At 36.0% G+C, this 13,027-nt stretch overlaps 1 protein-coding gene and 1 long non-coding RNA gene across 2 annotated transcripts; both read left to right on the top strand.

Moving 5' to 3' along the window:
- Positions 1-2,062: 2,062 nt before the first annotated feature.
- On the top strand, positions 2,063-5,169 carry LOC110771947 (uncharacterized). The gene is made up of 4 exons (XR_002528964.2): positions 2,063-2,615; positions 3,396-3,493; positions 3,924-4,024; positions 4,859-5,169. It is a non-coding gene; the product is annotated as an uncharacterized LOC110771947 (long non-coding RNA).
- A 2,959-nt stretch (positions 5,170-8,128) lies between these two features.
- Positions 8,129-12,557, top strand: LOC110771949 (aspartic proteinase 36-like). Its single transcript, XM_088248553.1, has 10 exons — positions 8,129-8,361; positions 9,603-9,732; positions 9,816-10,048; positions 10,554-10,781; positions 11,296-11,455; positions 11,563-11,636; positions 11,716-11,824; positions 11,902-11,965; positions 12,252-12,323; positions 12,424-12,557. The coding sequence occupies exons 1-10, from the start codon at positions 8,129-8,131 to the stop codon at positions 12,555-12,557; spliced, it is 1,437 nt and encodes a 478-aa protein (XP_088104679.1).
- The last annotated feature ends 470 nt before the right edge of the window (positions 12,558-13,027 follow it).

Below are 13,027 nucleotides of genomic sequence, written 5' to 3'. Positions count from 1 at the left end.
GGTTTTAATGAGGCAGTGTCACACGTTCTATATTACATATGGATATGTACTATTTTGCCTTTGTCTAGGTTTTGTCCCACCGGATTTTATTGGCAAGGTTTTAATAAGGCATACTCCATGCATGGTGGACATCCAAGGGGGAGTGTTGTAATCTCAAAGGTTATGGATGCTCACCATAAGTCCATTGTAATTCCTCCATTATATCCATCATTATACCTATCATTATAGGGTTGTAACCTATGCACTAAATACCATATTTATCATGGGTTATTATGTTTTGTAACCCATTACTTAAGGGTGGTAAATGGTGATGTATTTTCTATGCCTATAAATAGTATGCACTAAAGATGAATAAGACACTTGAGCATTGAGCTATTGAGAACTACTCTTACCTTTCATATACTTTCTCTATTTACTTTTACAACAAATTTGGTTTTTTTATAAATAAAAAAAAATATCATCAGCGTCGTTCAACAATCAATTTTAATTTCATTTACTTTCTTTAGCATTCTTCCAAAATATTTTCAAATAATAAAGAAAACAATGGTAAGCCACTTAAGATCGAGTATAACAATGGTTAGAGCTGGAGATACATACAGCTGAGAGGAGAGAAAAATTGATTTGGAAAAAGGAAAATAATAAAGAATATTCAAAGTAACAACCAAAATGCACAACTTTATCAAAGCCCAAAGCTAACCCCACAAATAAAACAACATTTTCTAAGGAAATCAAGGGTTGAGGAAATCTTCTGTCCAAAAAAGAAAGGGTTGAGGGAATTAGAGATTGATTTTTTTAATTTCTTTTTTGGGTAAAAAATGGGTTCTATTTTTAATTTCAGGGTGGTGGTGGTTTTGTTTTGTGAACAAACTTTTTTTTTTTTTTTTGGTGTTTCATAAAAAGATGGGTTTGTTGCATAAGGGTAGGGGGTGTTTATGGATTGACGTCATTTGGGTTTCGTTTTGGGTTCAGGTGTTTTTGTTTGCACAAGGGTAAAACATGAAATATATATTATTTTTTTTGGGTGAAGAAGGGGGGCTAAACGCCCCAAACAGAAAACACTATTTGGTTCATTGAATGAGTTTGAGGGGAAATCATTTCTCATGTCATTTTCCATTTCCTTTCTCACGTTTGGTAACCCTGGGAAAGTACCCAGGAGATATCACTTTATTTCTTTTCCCATATTTGTTTTGAGTATGAATGGAAAACAAAGTTTGTATAAATTTTCAATTATACTCATATTAAATTAAATAAAAAAAGAATACATTTAATGATATATTGTAATTCTAAATTGTTAATAGGGACAAAATGGTCATGAAAAATGTTTATTTAATATTGTCTTTCCCAAACTTTCCCATGAGGAGGGAAAACAAAACCCAAGTTGGGAGGATGGCTTTACTTTCCCCCCTAATTTCCCATGGGCCAAGCAACGATTTCCCATGCCTGAACTTATCAAATATGAGAAAGCAATTTCCCATCCCCAAATCTCCTTTCCCATGAGCCAAACGGGGCCAGGGGGTGTATTCAATTAGGATTCTAGAGTGTTTAAAAAGATTTTAAAAATCCGGGTGTATTCAATTTGGATTTATACAAACTTTTAAAAAGTCTAAAACAATTTGGGTGTATTCAATCTAGACTTGTTTAAAGTTTTAAAATGTCCATCTAAATGTGGGTGTATTCAAGATCTAACATTTCCCAAGATTAACAGTAAATCCTCTGATCCAGTCCCCGGAAGAGTCCCTGAGCAGACCTCCAGCCCCAGTCGCACCAAAGACAGTTTTTCGAGTCCCATCCACATTAAGCTTAAATTGCCCAATCTCAGGAGGGTTCCAAAATATCATAATCTGGTTTTTTTTTTTTTTTTTTTTTTGGGTAAGTGAGGGCTAAAAGCCCAAAGCCAAACAATTACAGAATAAAAGCACGGGGCCTGTGGCACCTCATCATAGACATGGAGCCGAGGGCCAAGATTATAACTTCTGGTAGCTAAAGCATCTGTGGCTACATTTTGTTCACGGTAGATATGCTTAATAATCTGGATTTTAATCTTAGGCTTAATTGCACTTTGAACAGAACTGTACCATTCATAAACAGCAAGGAAGATGACAAGCTTTGGGTTAGAAGGCATCTCCAACTCTGCGCCAAGGACTCTTTGGTTTCGCCACTTCCAGATAAACCAACAAGTAAACATAAAAGGGAAATATGCGGCTTTGCCCCCTGGCGCACCTAATCTTTTCACCAATGTCTCTATTTTGAAACCTAATCACACAAATGCCCCGTATAAAAACCCTATTGACAGGCCTATTGCCCATCATTCACTTTTTTTTTTTTCCTTCAGAGTCGTTGCTCTCTGAAATCCTGTCCTTTCTCTAGTCTCTTCCTCTTCCTCTTCATCCTTCTGCGAAACCTCACAGGAAATCCAGCTCTACCATCGAATCTCGCGTAACCTCATCTCCCATTAGTTATATTTTCCAACTCACATATCGGAACCAGACCCTAGCTGCCGCGACTCGCCACCTCCGTCGTCGGCCTCCACAGCGAAGCCACAATCGTGATTTGCCACCTCCGTCATCGACTTCCACCGCGAAACCACAATGCCTTCATCGTCGATCGTCACTGTGGTGAGTTCTGATATTGGTTTTGCTTTTTTTTTTTTTTTTGGGTTTCTGTGATTGAATGAGACATTGATGGGTTTCTGTGATTCGCTTGGTGTTTCCATTAGGATTGAAATATCTGTTTTCGTTTCCATTATGCAATTTATGATTGTTTCATACTGAATTTGTTGGCGGTTACTTGATAAGCTTGAAAGGATTTGCTTCTAGTATGTAGTTTATTATCTGTTTTATATAGATGGGAGACTGATAACTTATTAATGTCATATTGCTTATTACTATTTCATTGGAGTTTTGATAGTAGATATTTGAGTTTACAAACAAATTGTGCATTCAGTTTCCTGAATGAATACTGTAAATATTTTTGAAAATTGCATTCATCTTTTAATTTTGCCCTTCTCTCTACATCTTTTCCTTGTATTTAGTGGTGAATATTAAAGCAGGAGGACAATGTTGGTTTTTAATCAACATATAAAATACCAAGCAATATTTCTTGAGCACATGCCTTTGTTATCTAGTTAACAAGGCAACAAATAGTACGAGATGTCCCTGCTCTTGTACTCTCTGTCTCTTCTAAATAATTCTTTGATCTCCCATTCCTTATTACTGCAACATTAGGTACTATATACTAAATCCTCAATGTTTATTTCAAAGTTATTCGGAAGCTCCTAATGAAATGATGCATTTGGTTACACATAGAGTTTTGAAATATGTACATGTATATCTGCATTTCATACTCACAACTAGAAATTTGAAAAGGCTCGGTTCTAATTCATTCTATATGTGCAGGTTTACTAATTTTTGGATTAGATGGTACCTTTCAGATGATTACGGTATTCTTTATGTGATGGACATGTAATATAGTCAGTGCTGGATTACCTAAATGGGTAGGAAATTTCATATCTTTCTCTCATTATATGTATATCTGTTTATATGGTTGTTTATAGACTCAGATAACTGTTGGAATTAATGCACTTCCTTAATTCTCTAGAATATCTCTATTTATTACAGCAGCTGTAGCTGTCCTTAATTAATTTGGTAGAATATCTCTAGAATATTTGTTGTCTTTTAAAAGCCTTTGAGCTTATCATTGTAACAACACAAGCTAAGAGAATACAAAAGAACTCTGCTGAAGCAACTCATATTTCCAGCACCCCATATTCCATCACAAAACCAACAATAACATGGATTTTTGTGTAAAGATATGTGTTTTGTTTTTTGCTCTGTTATACCAAATTCATATTATTTGTTAGCATATTTATAGTTTTGGAAGCAGAAAAAGGCATTTTCTCATTACTTTGGGTTTCCCGTTTTCAGTTACCCATGGTTGCTTCTTGAGAGATTGTAGTGTTCAACGTTCTCTGAGGTGTAGCTTTGAGTACTCTTAATGATCTTGTGATTTATCAGAGCTACAGTAGGTATGTTTCAAAGTATTTGGGACTTTTAGCTTTTATATCTTAAACAATATGAAAGATCTATTTGTTTGCTCGAATAGGAACTTGAGATGGTTGGATTGGGTAGTTGTAATGAACATTCTGCGTTTTTGTTATGTAATTGGTCTTCTTAATGTTATGAAGTTTTGTGTGCGTGTGTGTGCACTATTCTAGCTTAAAATCCAAGTTCTACCCTAAACATGTTAATGATGCTCTGATAATGGAGAGAACATAGAGAAAGTATGAGACATAGAAATGGGATGGACAAATTATGGGAGGTAGAAGGATTTTTTTTTTTTTGGGGGCCTGTCATGAGACTCATTTGTGAATAGTAATCCTTACACTACTTATGTATTGCATATTAGATGTCTATTGTCACTCTATTGTACTTATATTGCTGATATATCTCTTGGATATTGCTTTGATGTTGTTCATTTGGAATTTCCCTATTTTCGTAGGTTTAATGTTTTAAATTTTCAATTATTTCAAAATTTTACCTAAATTCCACTTTTGCCAATTTCCCAGCAAGGTATTTTTCCAATTTTCCAATTTTACTGCCTATGAATTGGATGCGATTTGGTGTCATGGTGAGCTTAAGAAGAAGCAAACGCTAGATTGTGCTTGATGTCCACCACTTACTTTAATTACACTCATGTACAATGTAGAACACTTTTTGCAAAGTTAGATTGTGCTTGTAGAGGAATTGGATAATGGATTCACCAATTACAAGACTGCTTTGTTCATTCCACTTTGGAATTTCTCTCCAATTCTTATAACCTTCCTTGTTTCTCTTTCTAAAATTATGTTTCATTGCTGCAGGTGGTTGTAGGCAGATGCCATAAACCATATCAGTTATCTCTTTTGCAGGGTTTACTTGCAGGCACCTGGAACCTTTTTGTTTTGCTATCTCTTTTGCAGGGTTCATTTTTTTTCATGACAGTTGGACCTAGATTTTTGGTTTCTGTAAGATTGTTGTGATTGAGAGCCATCATCAATTTGGCGTGGGACAACATTCCATTTGAGTTACAGGAAGTGTACTGTAATTACGAGGAACTATATATTTCACTCATGTAATTTAGTCCTCATTCAATGATATTGAGTTCAATTTAGTTGAAATTTTCAGTCTTGAATTTGTTCTTTTTATATATTCGCAAGTTTGTGTGGAAAAAATACTTTTACTTATATTATACATTGAAGAGAGAACATTATATACATTGTGTTTTGCCCTGCGTTGCCTTCATAAGATGGACTTTTAGAGTTTTTGTATTGCTACTGTAAAGCCTCATATTGCGTTATTGCAACTGTATAGCCTCCCATTGTGTTCTTATTGCCACGGTATTGCTCCTAATTGCCTTCGTATATATATATATAGCCATTGGATAGCCCATTTAGTGCCCACGTATCATCTTTTTTTTTTTTTGTGTTCAAATGAAATTATAGTGGGAATGTGGAGTTTTTGTATTGTCATTGTATTGCAATGAAACACAAACTTGCTTTATAAATCTCATACTCCCCTATAAATTTCAAACTTGCAAAAAAGGGCTATACAATGGCAATACACAAACTTCATACTCCCCTATAAATTTATTCAAACACAAACTTGAAAGAAAAAAAAAGATATACAGGGGCAATACAGTAGCAATACACAAGCAATAAAGGGTTATACAATGGCAATACACAAACTCCATACTCCCCCTATAAATTTATTTTAACATAGACTTGAAAAAAAAGGATATACAAGGCAATACAATAGCAATACACAAGCAATAAAGGGCTATATAATGGCAATACACAAACATCATACCCCCTACAAATTTATTCCAACACAGACTTTAAAAAAAAGGATACACGAGAGCAATATAGTAGCAATACACAAGCAATAAAGGGCTTTACAGTGGCAATACAAAAACTCCATACTCCCCTATAAATTTATTCCAACACAGACTTGAAAAAAATGGATATATGAGGGTAATACAATAGCAATACACAAGCAATAAAGGGCAATACAATGGCAATACACAAACATCATACCCCCTACAAATTTATTCCAACACAGACTTGAAAAAAAAAAGGATATACGAGGGCAATACAGTAGCAATACACAAGCAATAAATGGCTATACAATGGTAATACAAAAACTCCATACTCCCCTATAAATTTATTCCAACACAGACTTGAAAAAAATGGATATATGAGGGCAATACAGTAGCAATACACAAGCAATAAAGGGCAATACAATGGCAATACACAAACTACATTCTCCCCCTATAAATTTATTCCAACACAAACTTGAAAAAAAAAAAGATATGCGGAAGCAATACAAAAGCAATGAAGAGTTATACAATGGCAATGCACAAACTCCATACTCCCCTATAAATTTATTCAAATAGAGATTTGAAAAAATGGATATACGAGGGCAATACAGTAGCAATACACAAGAAATAAATGGCTATACATATGCAATATATATCTGTCATTGCATTTGCCAATTAAATCACTAATTTAGTTACATTGGTATTTTTTTTCTTCTTTATAAGGGGAAATGATCTGTGCCCATTGACAAGGCAACATTACTTATCAGTGCCAAAGTGAACAACAAATGTATTTTTTTTTAAAAGGCATCATTTTAAAGTGTCAATTGATCTTTATAATTAATAATACATTTAATGGTAGAAGAATATGGTCCCACCGACGCTTTTCTAATAGTTTTCTTTACCACCCACAATAATAATATCCTTTGCCCCCATGCACAATACAATAATTCATAATTTTATAGATTAAATATTAGGAAACTTAATTTCATAACGAAAATTTGAAGTCCAAACCAAACTGACCATGTATCCTATTATTACCTTGTACTTGTAGGATGACCATGTATCCTTCTATTATAAAATCTTTTCTCTTGTTTTTTCTTTTTGGTTTTCTATAACTCAAAATCAAATTCATAAAGACTATATAATTTTCTCAGCAAACAAGGCCTTTGGATTCTCTTTAGATTCTCTTTCCATATCTATATTGCTGAGTTCACAATCTCATTCTATTTAATCCAAGGCTTTTGATCATTTTGGGAGATCTGTCTTTATTGCTTTATTTTCCTTTTTGCTTGTTGGTACCTATCAATTGGTATCAGAGCCGTTACGACTATGGGATGACATTATTGGAACCCCCAAACCAATGTCTCACAGTATGAGAAACTCGTTCATATCCACCCTTATTCTTACGATCCCATCTATTTCAACCCTTCTCTACCTGCCTCTTCGGACTCAACTTTTTTGAAAACCTCAAGCACGTGTAAGCTTGGCAACAGCGACTCGGGACTATTTGGGAAAAGGGATGGGGTCATCATGCATTAAAAGCTTTTGCATTTTTAGTGAAAATTAAAAGCTTTTGCATGGCCATGAAGGACTACATTATAGCCTGCAACTGATTCTCACCAGAGGAAATTCAAACAGAGCCAAAAAAGAAAACCCCAACACTTGTTCCTCAGCCACAATCCCTTTTGGGTCTCTCAAGTCACAAATAGGAACCGTGCCCAGCACTCCGAGGAAACTCCATCTCCAACTTCAGACCTCTCTCGAGTCTCGCCACCATCATTTCGCTGAAGTGCTGGGCTTGAAGGCTCGGATCCTGGCCTACGTCGTTTCACTTTAAGGCTTTTTTTTAACACTTCAATCGAAACGACGTCGTTTCATTACAATAAACCTGAAAAAAAAACACGTGAATCGTCTTCCTCGCAGAGCCGCATCCAATTTGCAGACTCGGAAAATTTCTTCCAGTTCAGAGTGTCCAGATCTGGTGCGCCTTGCTCCTCCTCGCTCCGCCTTGCAACGCCTCCTCACGCCTTCCCCGCGCTAAACGTGCAACCCTAAACAGCCGACCGCCTCGGGCGATTTCCTGCAGCCTCACTCCGACGCGCGCGAAGAACTCCCCGCATCACTAGCCTAGCAGCAGGGTGGTCGTAGATCAGCTCTTTACGCCTACTCTGAGGAAACTCCCTTTTGGGTCTCTCAAGTCACAAAGGTTGAGGAACCGTGCCCAGCCCTAACCGGCCCAACTTCAGACTTCTCTCGCCACCACCATTTCGCCGAAATGCAGGGCTTGAAGGCTCGGATCCTGGCCTCCTTCGCCGTGCTGTCTCTTGTCTACTGTGGCGTCGTTTCCACCTTTCTTTCTTTAGAACGGGTTTATCCGCCGAGTCACCGAGTACAGATCGAGCAGCTCCGAGCTCGTGACCGAGTCAGGCACGCCCGACTCTTGCAAAACGTGGCGGGCGGCGTTGTGGACTTCCCAGTCAATGGCACCTCCGATACGTACCTGGCCGGGTAATTTTTATAGTCAATGCTGATAATTCTTGCTTAATTTTATCATCAAACGTAGAGGGCTTGAGTCTCTTGTTAATGCTGTTTTTCTTTTTCTTTTTTTGGTGAAAATGTTAATGCTGTTTGGTTGTTGATGATTGATGGATTTTTCAATTAGGCAATATCTAATTTTGTTTTAAATAATTTATGTTAAAAACGTTGACTAAGTTTGGCTTTTTGCTGCTTGCTTCTGGGTGTTGTTTTCAATTAGCTACGATGGATCTTGTGTGTTTTGTATCCCCCTGTTCAAATTACACCATAATTTTTAATATAAAATAGGACAATATAGGACAATATTGGGCCCAAAAATCTATTTGGGAAAAGGGATGTAATCATCATGCTTATTTACAACGTAGTTGAGGATTTCCCATTTTACCCTTGGCAGATCAAAACACGCAGCTTTAAATTGTCATATGTTTTTCTTTTTCTATTCTTTTAATTCACCCTAATCATTATCTACACAAGAATCAAGATATGATTATTCTTCTAAGCTTCTAGAATTATTGTGAATAACAAATTTACGGATTTTGGTGATTATAGTCAGAGATTGGTTTTTTTCTTTTTTCTTTTTTCTTTTTTGGGTAAAAAGATGGGTTCTTTATTTTTTTTCAATGTCAGTGTGGTGGTGGTTTTGTATTGTAAACAACTTTTTTTTTTTTTTTTCCCGTAAAAAGATGGGTTTGCAGAAGGGTAAGGAGGGGTGTTTGTGGATTGACGTCGTTTGGGTTTTGGTGTTTTTGTTTGCACAAGGGTAAAACAGGAAATCAAATTTGTATCATAACTCTTTCAGCTTTTTGGAAAACCTGAAGCACGTGTAGCGACTCAGCAAGAATCTTTAAGACACAACATGCATTAAAAAGTTTTTCATTTTTAGTCAAAATTAAAAGCTTTTGCATGGCCATGAAGGAAAAAGACAAAATGCCATTCTCAGCTAAAAAGGATAAGAGGGCACATGGTGGTCCCACCACGGACCACTGAAAGAGCATGCATGCTTCTGGTCTCTCTTTTTGAATATCCTAGGTAGGTTACCGCCGCTTTTCAACCAAATTGTTGGAGAAGAGAAGCTCATGTTTGCCGCCACTCTTAATTACTTTGATTTGTGCTAATCTTTTGTAGCTTCAGATATGGAATCATGTTTGACTTCTGCTAATCTATTGTATATAAAGTTAATCACTTTTGTTCATCTTCAATTCTTCCATATTCAGGCTTTATTATACCAAAGTAAAATTAGGCTCTCCGCCAAAAGAATTCAACGTGCAGATTGACACTGGAAGTGAAAACTTGTGGGTTACCTGTAATTCCTGCAGTGATTGCCCCCGGTCTACTTGGCTTCCCGTAAACTTCTGCTTCTTTTTCTTGCTGTCTGTCATTCTCAAATTCTTGCATGGTAAAGCTTAACAATCTTTCATGTTTTATAGATTCAGCTCCATTCCTATGATTCTGCCAGCTCATCAACTGCACGGTTGATCCCCTGTTCAATGTGCACCTCCGCATTTCAAGCCAAATGTTCTCCTCAGACTAACCAGTGCAGTTACACTATTCAATATGCAGATGGAAGTGGGACATTTGGTCATTACGTATCGGATACACTACATTTTGACCGGATTCAAGGGCAATCCTATATTGACTCTTCAGCATCCATTATTTTCGGGTGAGTTGTTTTAAAGGCACACAATCACCCTTAATAATAAGAGTGGAACCATGAATTTTAAAATAATAATAATAATAAACACCAATTAAACACATATTGTTGGAAAAGAAGCATCAAAACAAATATTTTGTGGGGTAGGAATAGCTTATAAAATTTCCACCAAGTCAGTATTTTACAAATCTTGCACTGGTGTGCACAGTTCCGTCAATTTGTACTGAGATGATGTGTGGATAAAAAATGTGGAATGGAAACCAATCATTGACAACAACAAAAAGAGGAGAAAAGCGTGAAAGAGAAAAATAGTAAATATCTATTTACATTGTTTTGGTTTTCTGAATAAATAAAATAAAATTTGTTAATAATATAGCTTATCCATAGTTGGTACAATTTCTCAGTCCCATCGTTTAGAACAAAAATAATTAATATTATGCATAATAATTTCTTTGATTATAATTTCTTTGAATTAATTCTGAAATTGCCTTGGCTGATGGTGTTGGAAATACAGGTGCAGTACCTATCAGTTTGGGGGTTTTACTAGTACACTTTCAGCACTGGATGGGATAATTGGGTTTAGCCAAGGGCCTTTGTCTGTTATATCGCAGTTGTCATCTCGAGGGTTGACTCCCAAAGTGTTCTCTCATTGTTTGAAGGGAGATGACAATGGAGGGGGTATACTTGTTCTTGGTGAGATTTTGGAGCCAAGTGTTGTTTACAGTCCCCTTGTTCCACCACGGTACGTCTCTTGGAAGCCTTTCTCTTATTTCTTTCTGCTTGTAATCTTTACTATCAAACTGTGAATTTTGGTGGGAAAAGAAATGGGAGAAGGAAATAAAGACTAGGGTTTAGACTAGGGAATGGGAGAAGGAAATAAAGATAGAATAGGATTTATAGCCACTGATTTCCGTTGGTTTGCATAACCAAGACAGCCACATTTCTAACCTAGTCTATTTTTGTCTAATAGTTACTAGAAAACAAACTTATTAATAGTCTCAACTCTCAACTTACCAATAAAGAGTAAAATTTGCCTAAGTTAAAGGACAATAGTAACTTAATTATATGATAATTGGTTAAAAAAATAGTGATTATTGCCCAAAATTCTTCTAGTGTGTGTTGCTACAATATATTATATGAAATCAATTTATTCACCAAGGTTTAGTGAGATGCTGTCACTTTTACTTGTTAGCTATCTTATATTACTTCTTTGTTTTTGAGTTTTTCATATAGCGTCTTTCACCATTATTTTTCAGGCACCATTATTATTTAAATCTGCATAGTATTGCTGTCAATGGGAAAATCTTGCCAATTGATCCAGCAGCCTTCACATCACACGAGGGAGGAACTATTATCGACTCAGGAACAACATTGGCATACCTTGTTGAAGAAGCTTACGTTCCTTTTGTTCGTGCGGTAAGTTTATTCACTTGGTCTTATATATGGGTTGATTTGTGGTGTTTGGTCTGAAAAATAAGATATCTTCTCCTTACTAAAAGCTGATTTTGTGTTGGGATGTGTAGATAACTTCAGCTGTTTCACCATCTTTGGCTCCCTTCATTTCTGACGGAAACCAGTGTTATCATGTAAACACCAGGTTGGTTCTATCTCTAAATATTTTTAAGTTTCCCTATGAAGAAAAGCTATGGAGACCTGAATGACATTTTATGTTTCAGTTTGGCTGAGGTTTTTCCTACAGTTAATCTAAACTTTGCTGGTGCATCAATGGTGTTGAAACCAGAAGAGTACCTTACACGTACTGTAAGTTGTTCCTCCACTCCCTCTGTACAATTTCTTATTTAAATTCATTGCATTAGACATATGATTATTGCAAATTGTAATGGATCATTGTATTGTTACAGGTAGACATTAGTGTGTGGTGCATTGGTTTTCAGAAGGCTAAGGGACAGGTGACAATTTTAGGAGGTTAGGCCCTCAATTTCAGCTGGTTATTCAATTTTTGTGGAAAAAAAATTTGTTGATATTTGGTTGGATGAATCCTCTTCAATTTTTCTCAATGTGTTTACTTGTTCAAAAGCTTATTTATGCTGGGATTTATGCTAACTAATGTATTTTCTGGTCTACCTGGTGGTGCACAATGCAATGGCTTTCTGAGCACTTTGCAATTATTTTTTGTAATGATAAATATTGATGATCACAATTTGCTTTTGAAAACTTAATTATGACCTTTTTTTTGTTTCTTCAACTGCAGATCTTGTTCTAAAAGATAAGATAATTGTGTATGATTTAGCTCGTCAACGGATTGGATGGGCCAACTATGATTGTAAGTTCAATTATGAGTCTATATGAACTCTTATTTTATTTTATTTTTTTCAAGTTCTCCTTAGTATCTATGTCATACTTTGAAATTTTCTCTTTTTTAGGCTCATCACCTGTAAATGTCTCCATACCTGCTAACAATGCTCGACAGCGGAGTGAAAGCAGATCATCATCAGGAGACATGCTACTGAGCGTGCTAACAACAGGATTTGTAGTGATGTACATACTGTTGGCATGACTTATGAACCAATATCAAGAATTCTATTAATTGTATAACTTTAAATCCTGATTTACATAAGAATTTGGCAACCGTTGAATTATAAATATGACCTCTTTTTTAATGAAACGTCTTATGTTTCAACATTTTCTTTAACAACAACTTGTGAGATTCTGAATGTCGACGCTTAAAGCTTCCTGTGTAGGTGGATTAAAGTAGGAAAAATAAACTAACAAATATAATAATGGTGATAATAAAAGATTACCCAAAAAAACCAAAAAAAAAAATATTACAAAGAAAAGGGCAAAAAGAGAAGGGAAAGAAGGTAAGACGCCTGCCTCATGAGCAGCCCGTGTCAAGCGCGGAGAGACACACCAAACCCAACAAGTCTTGAGTAGCAAAACGTGCCACCAAATCAGGAGAGAGGCTTCATTCATTCATGGCGCCCCCACGCACGCAATGCTCGTCAAACCAAGTATAAGCTCATTTTT

Source organism: Prunus avium, chromosome 2, assembly GCF_965620075.1.
Source record: "Prunus avium chromosome 2, drPruAviu1.hap1.1, whole genome shotgun sequence".
Lineage (NCBI taxonomy): Eukaryota > Viridiplantae > Streptophyta > Magnoliopsida > Rosales > Rosaceae > Prunus > Prunus avium.
Note: the sequence above shows the minus strand (reverse complement) of the source record. Positions and strands in the feature narration are given on the sequence as shown.

What these genes read in the sequence shown, in the direction of transcription:
- LOC110771949 (XM_088248553.1), top strand. Translation starts at nt 8,129, where the DNA reads ATGCAGGGCTTGAAGGCTCGGATCCTGGCCTCCTTCGCCGTGCTGTCT. An exon ending in TCAGCATCCATTATTTTCGG is followed by an intron (nt 10,049 to 10,553) that starts GTGAGTTGTTTT and finishes TTGGAAATACAG; the next exon opens with GTGCAGTACCTATCAGTTTG. An exon ending in GTTGTTCCTCCACTCCCTCT is followed by an intron (nt 11,825 to 11,901) that starts GTACAATTTCTT and finishes GTATTGTTACAG; the next exon opens with GTAGACATTAGTGTGTGGTG.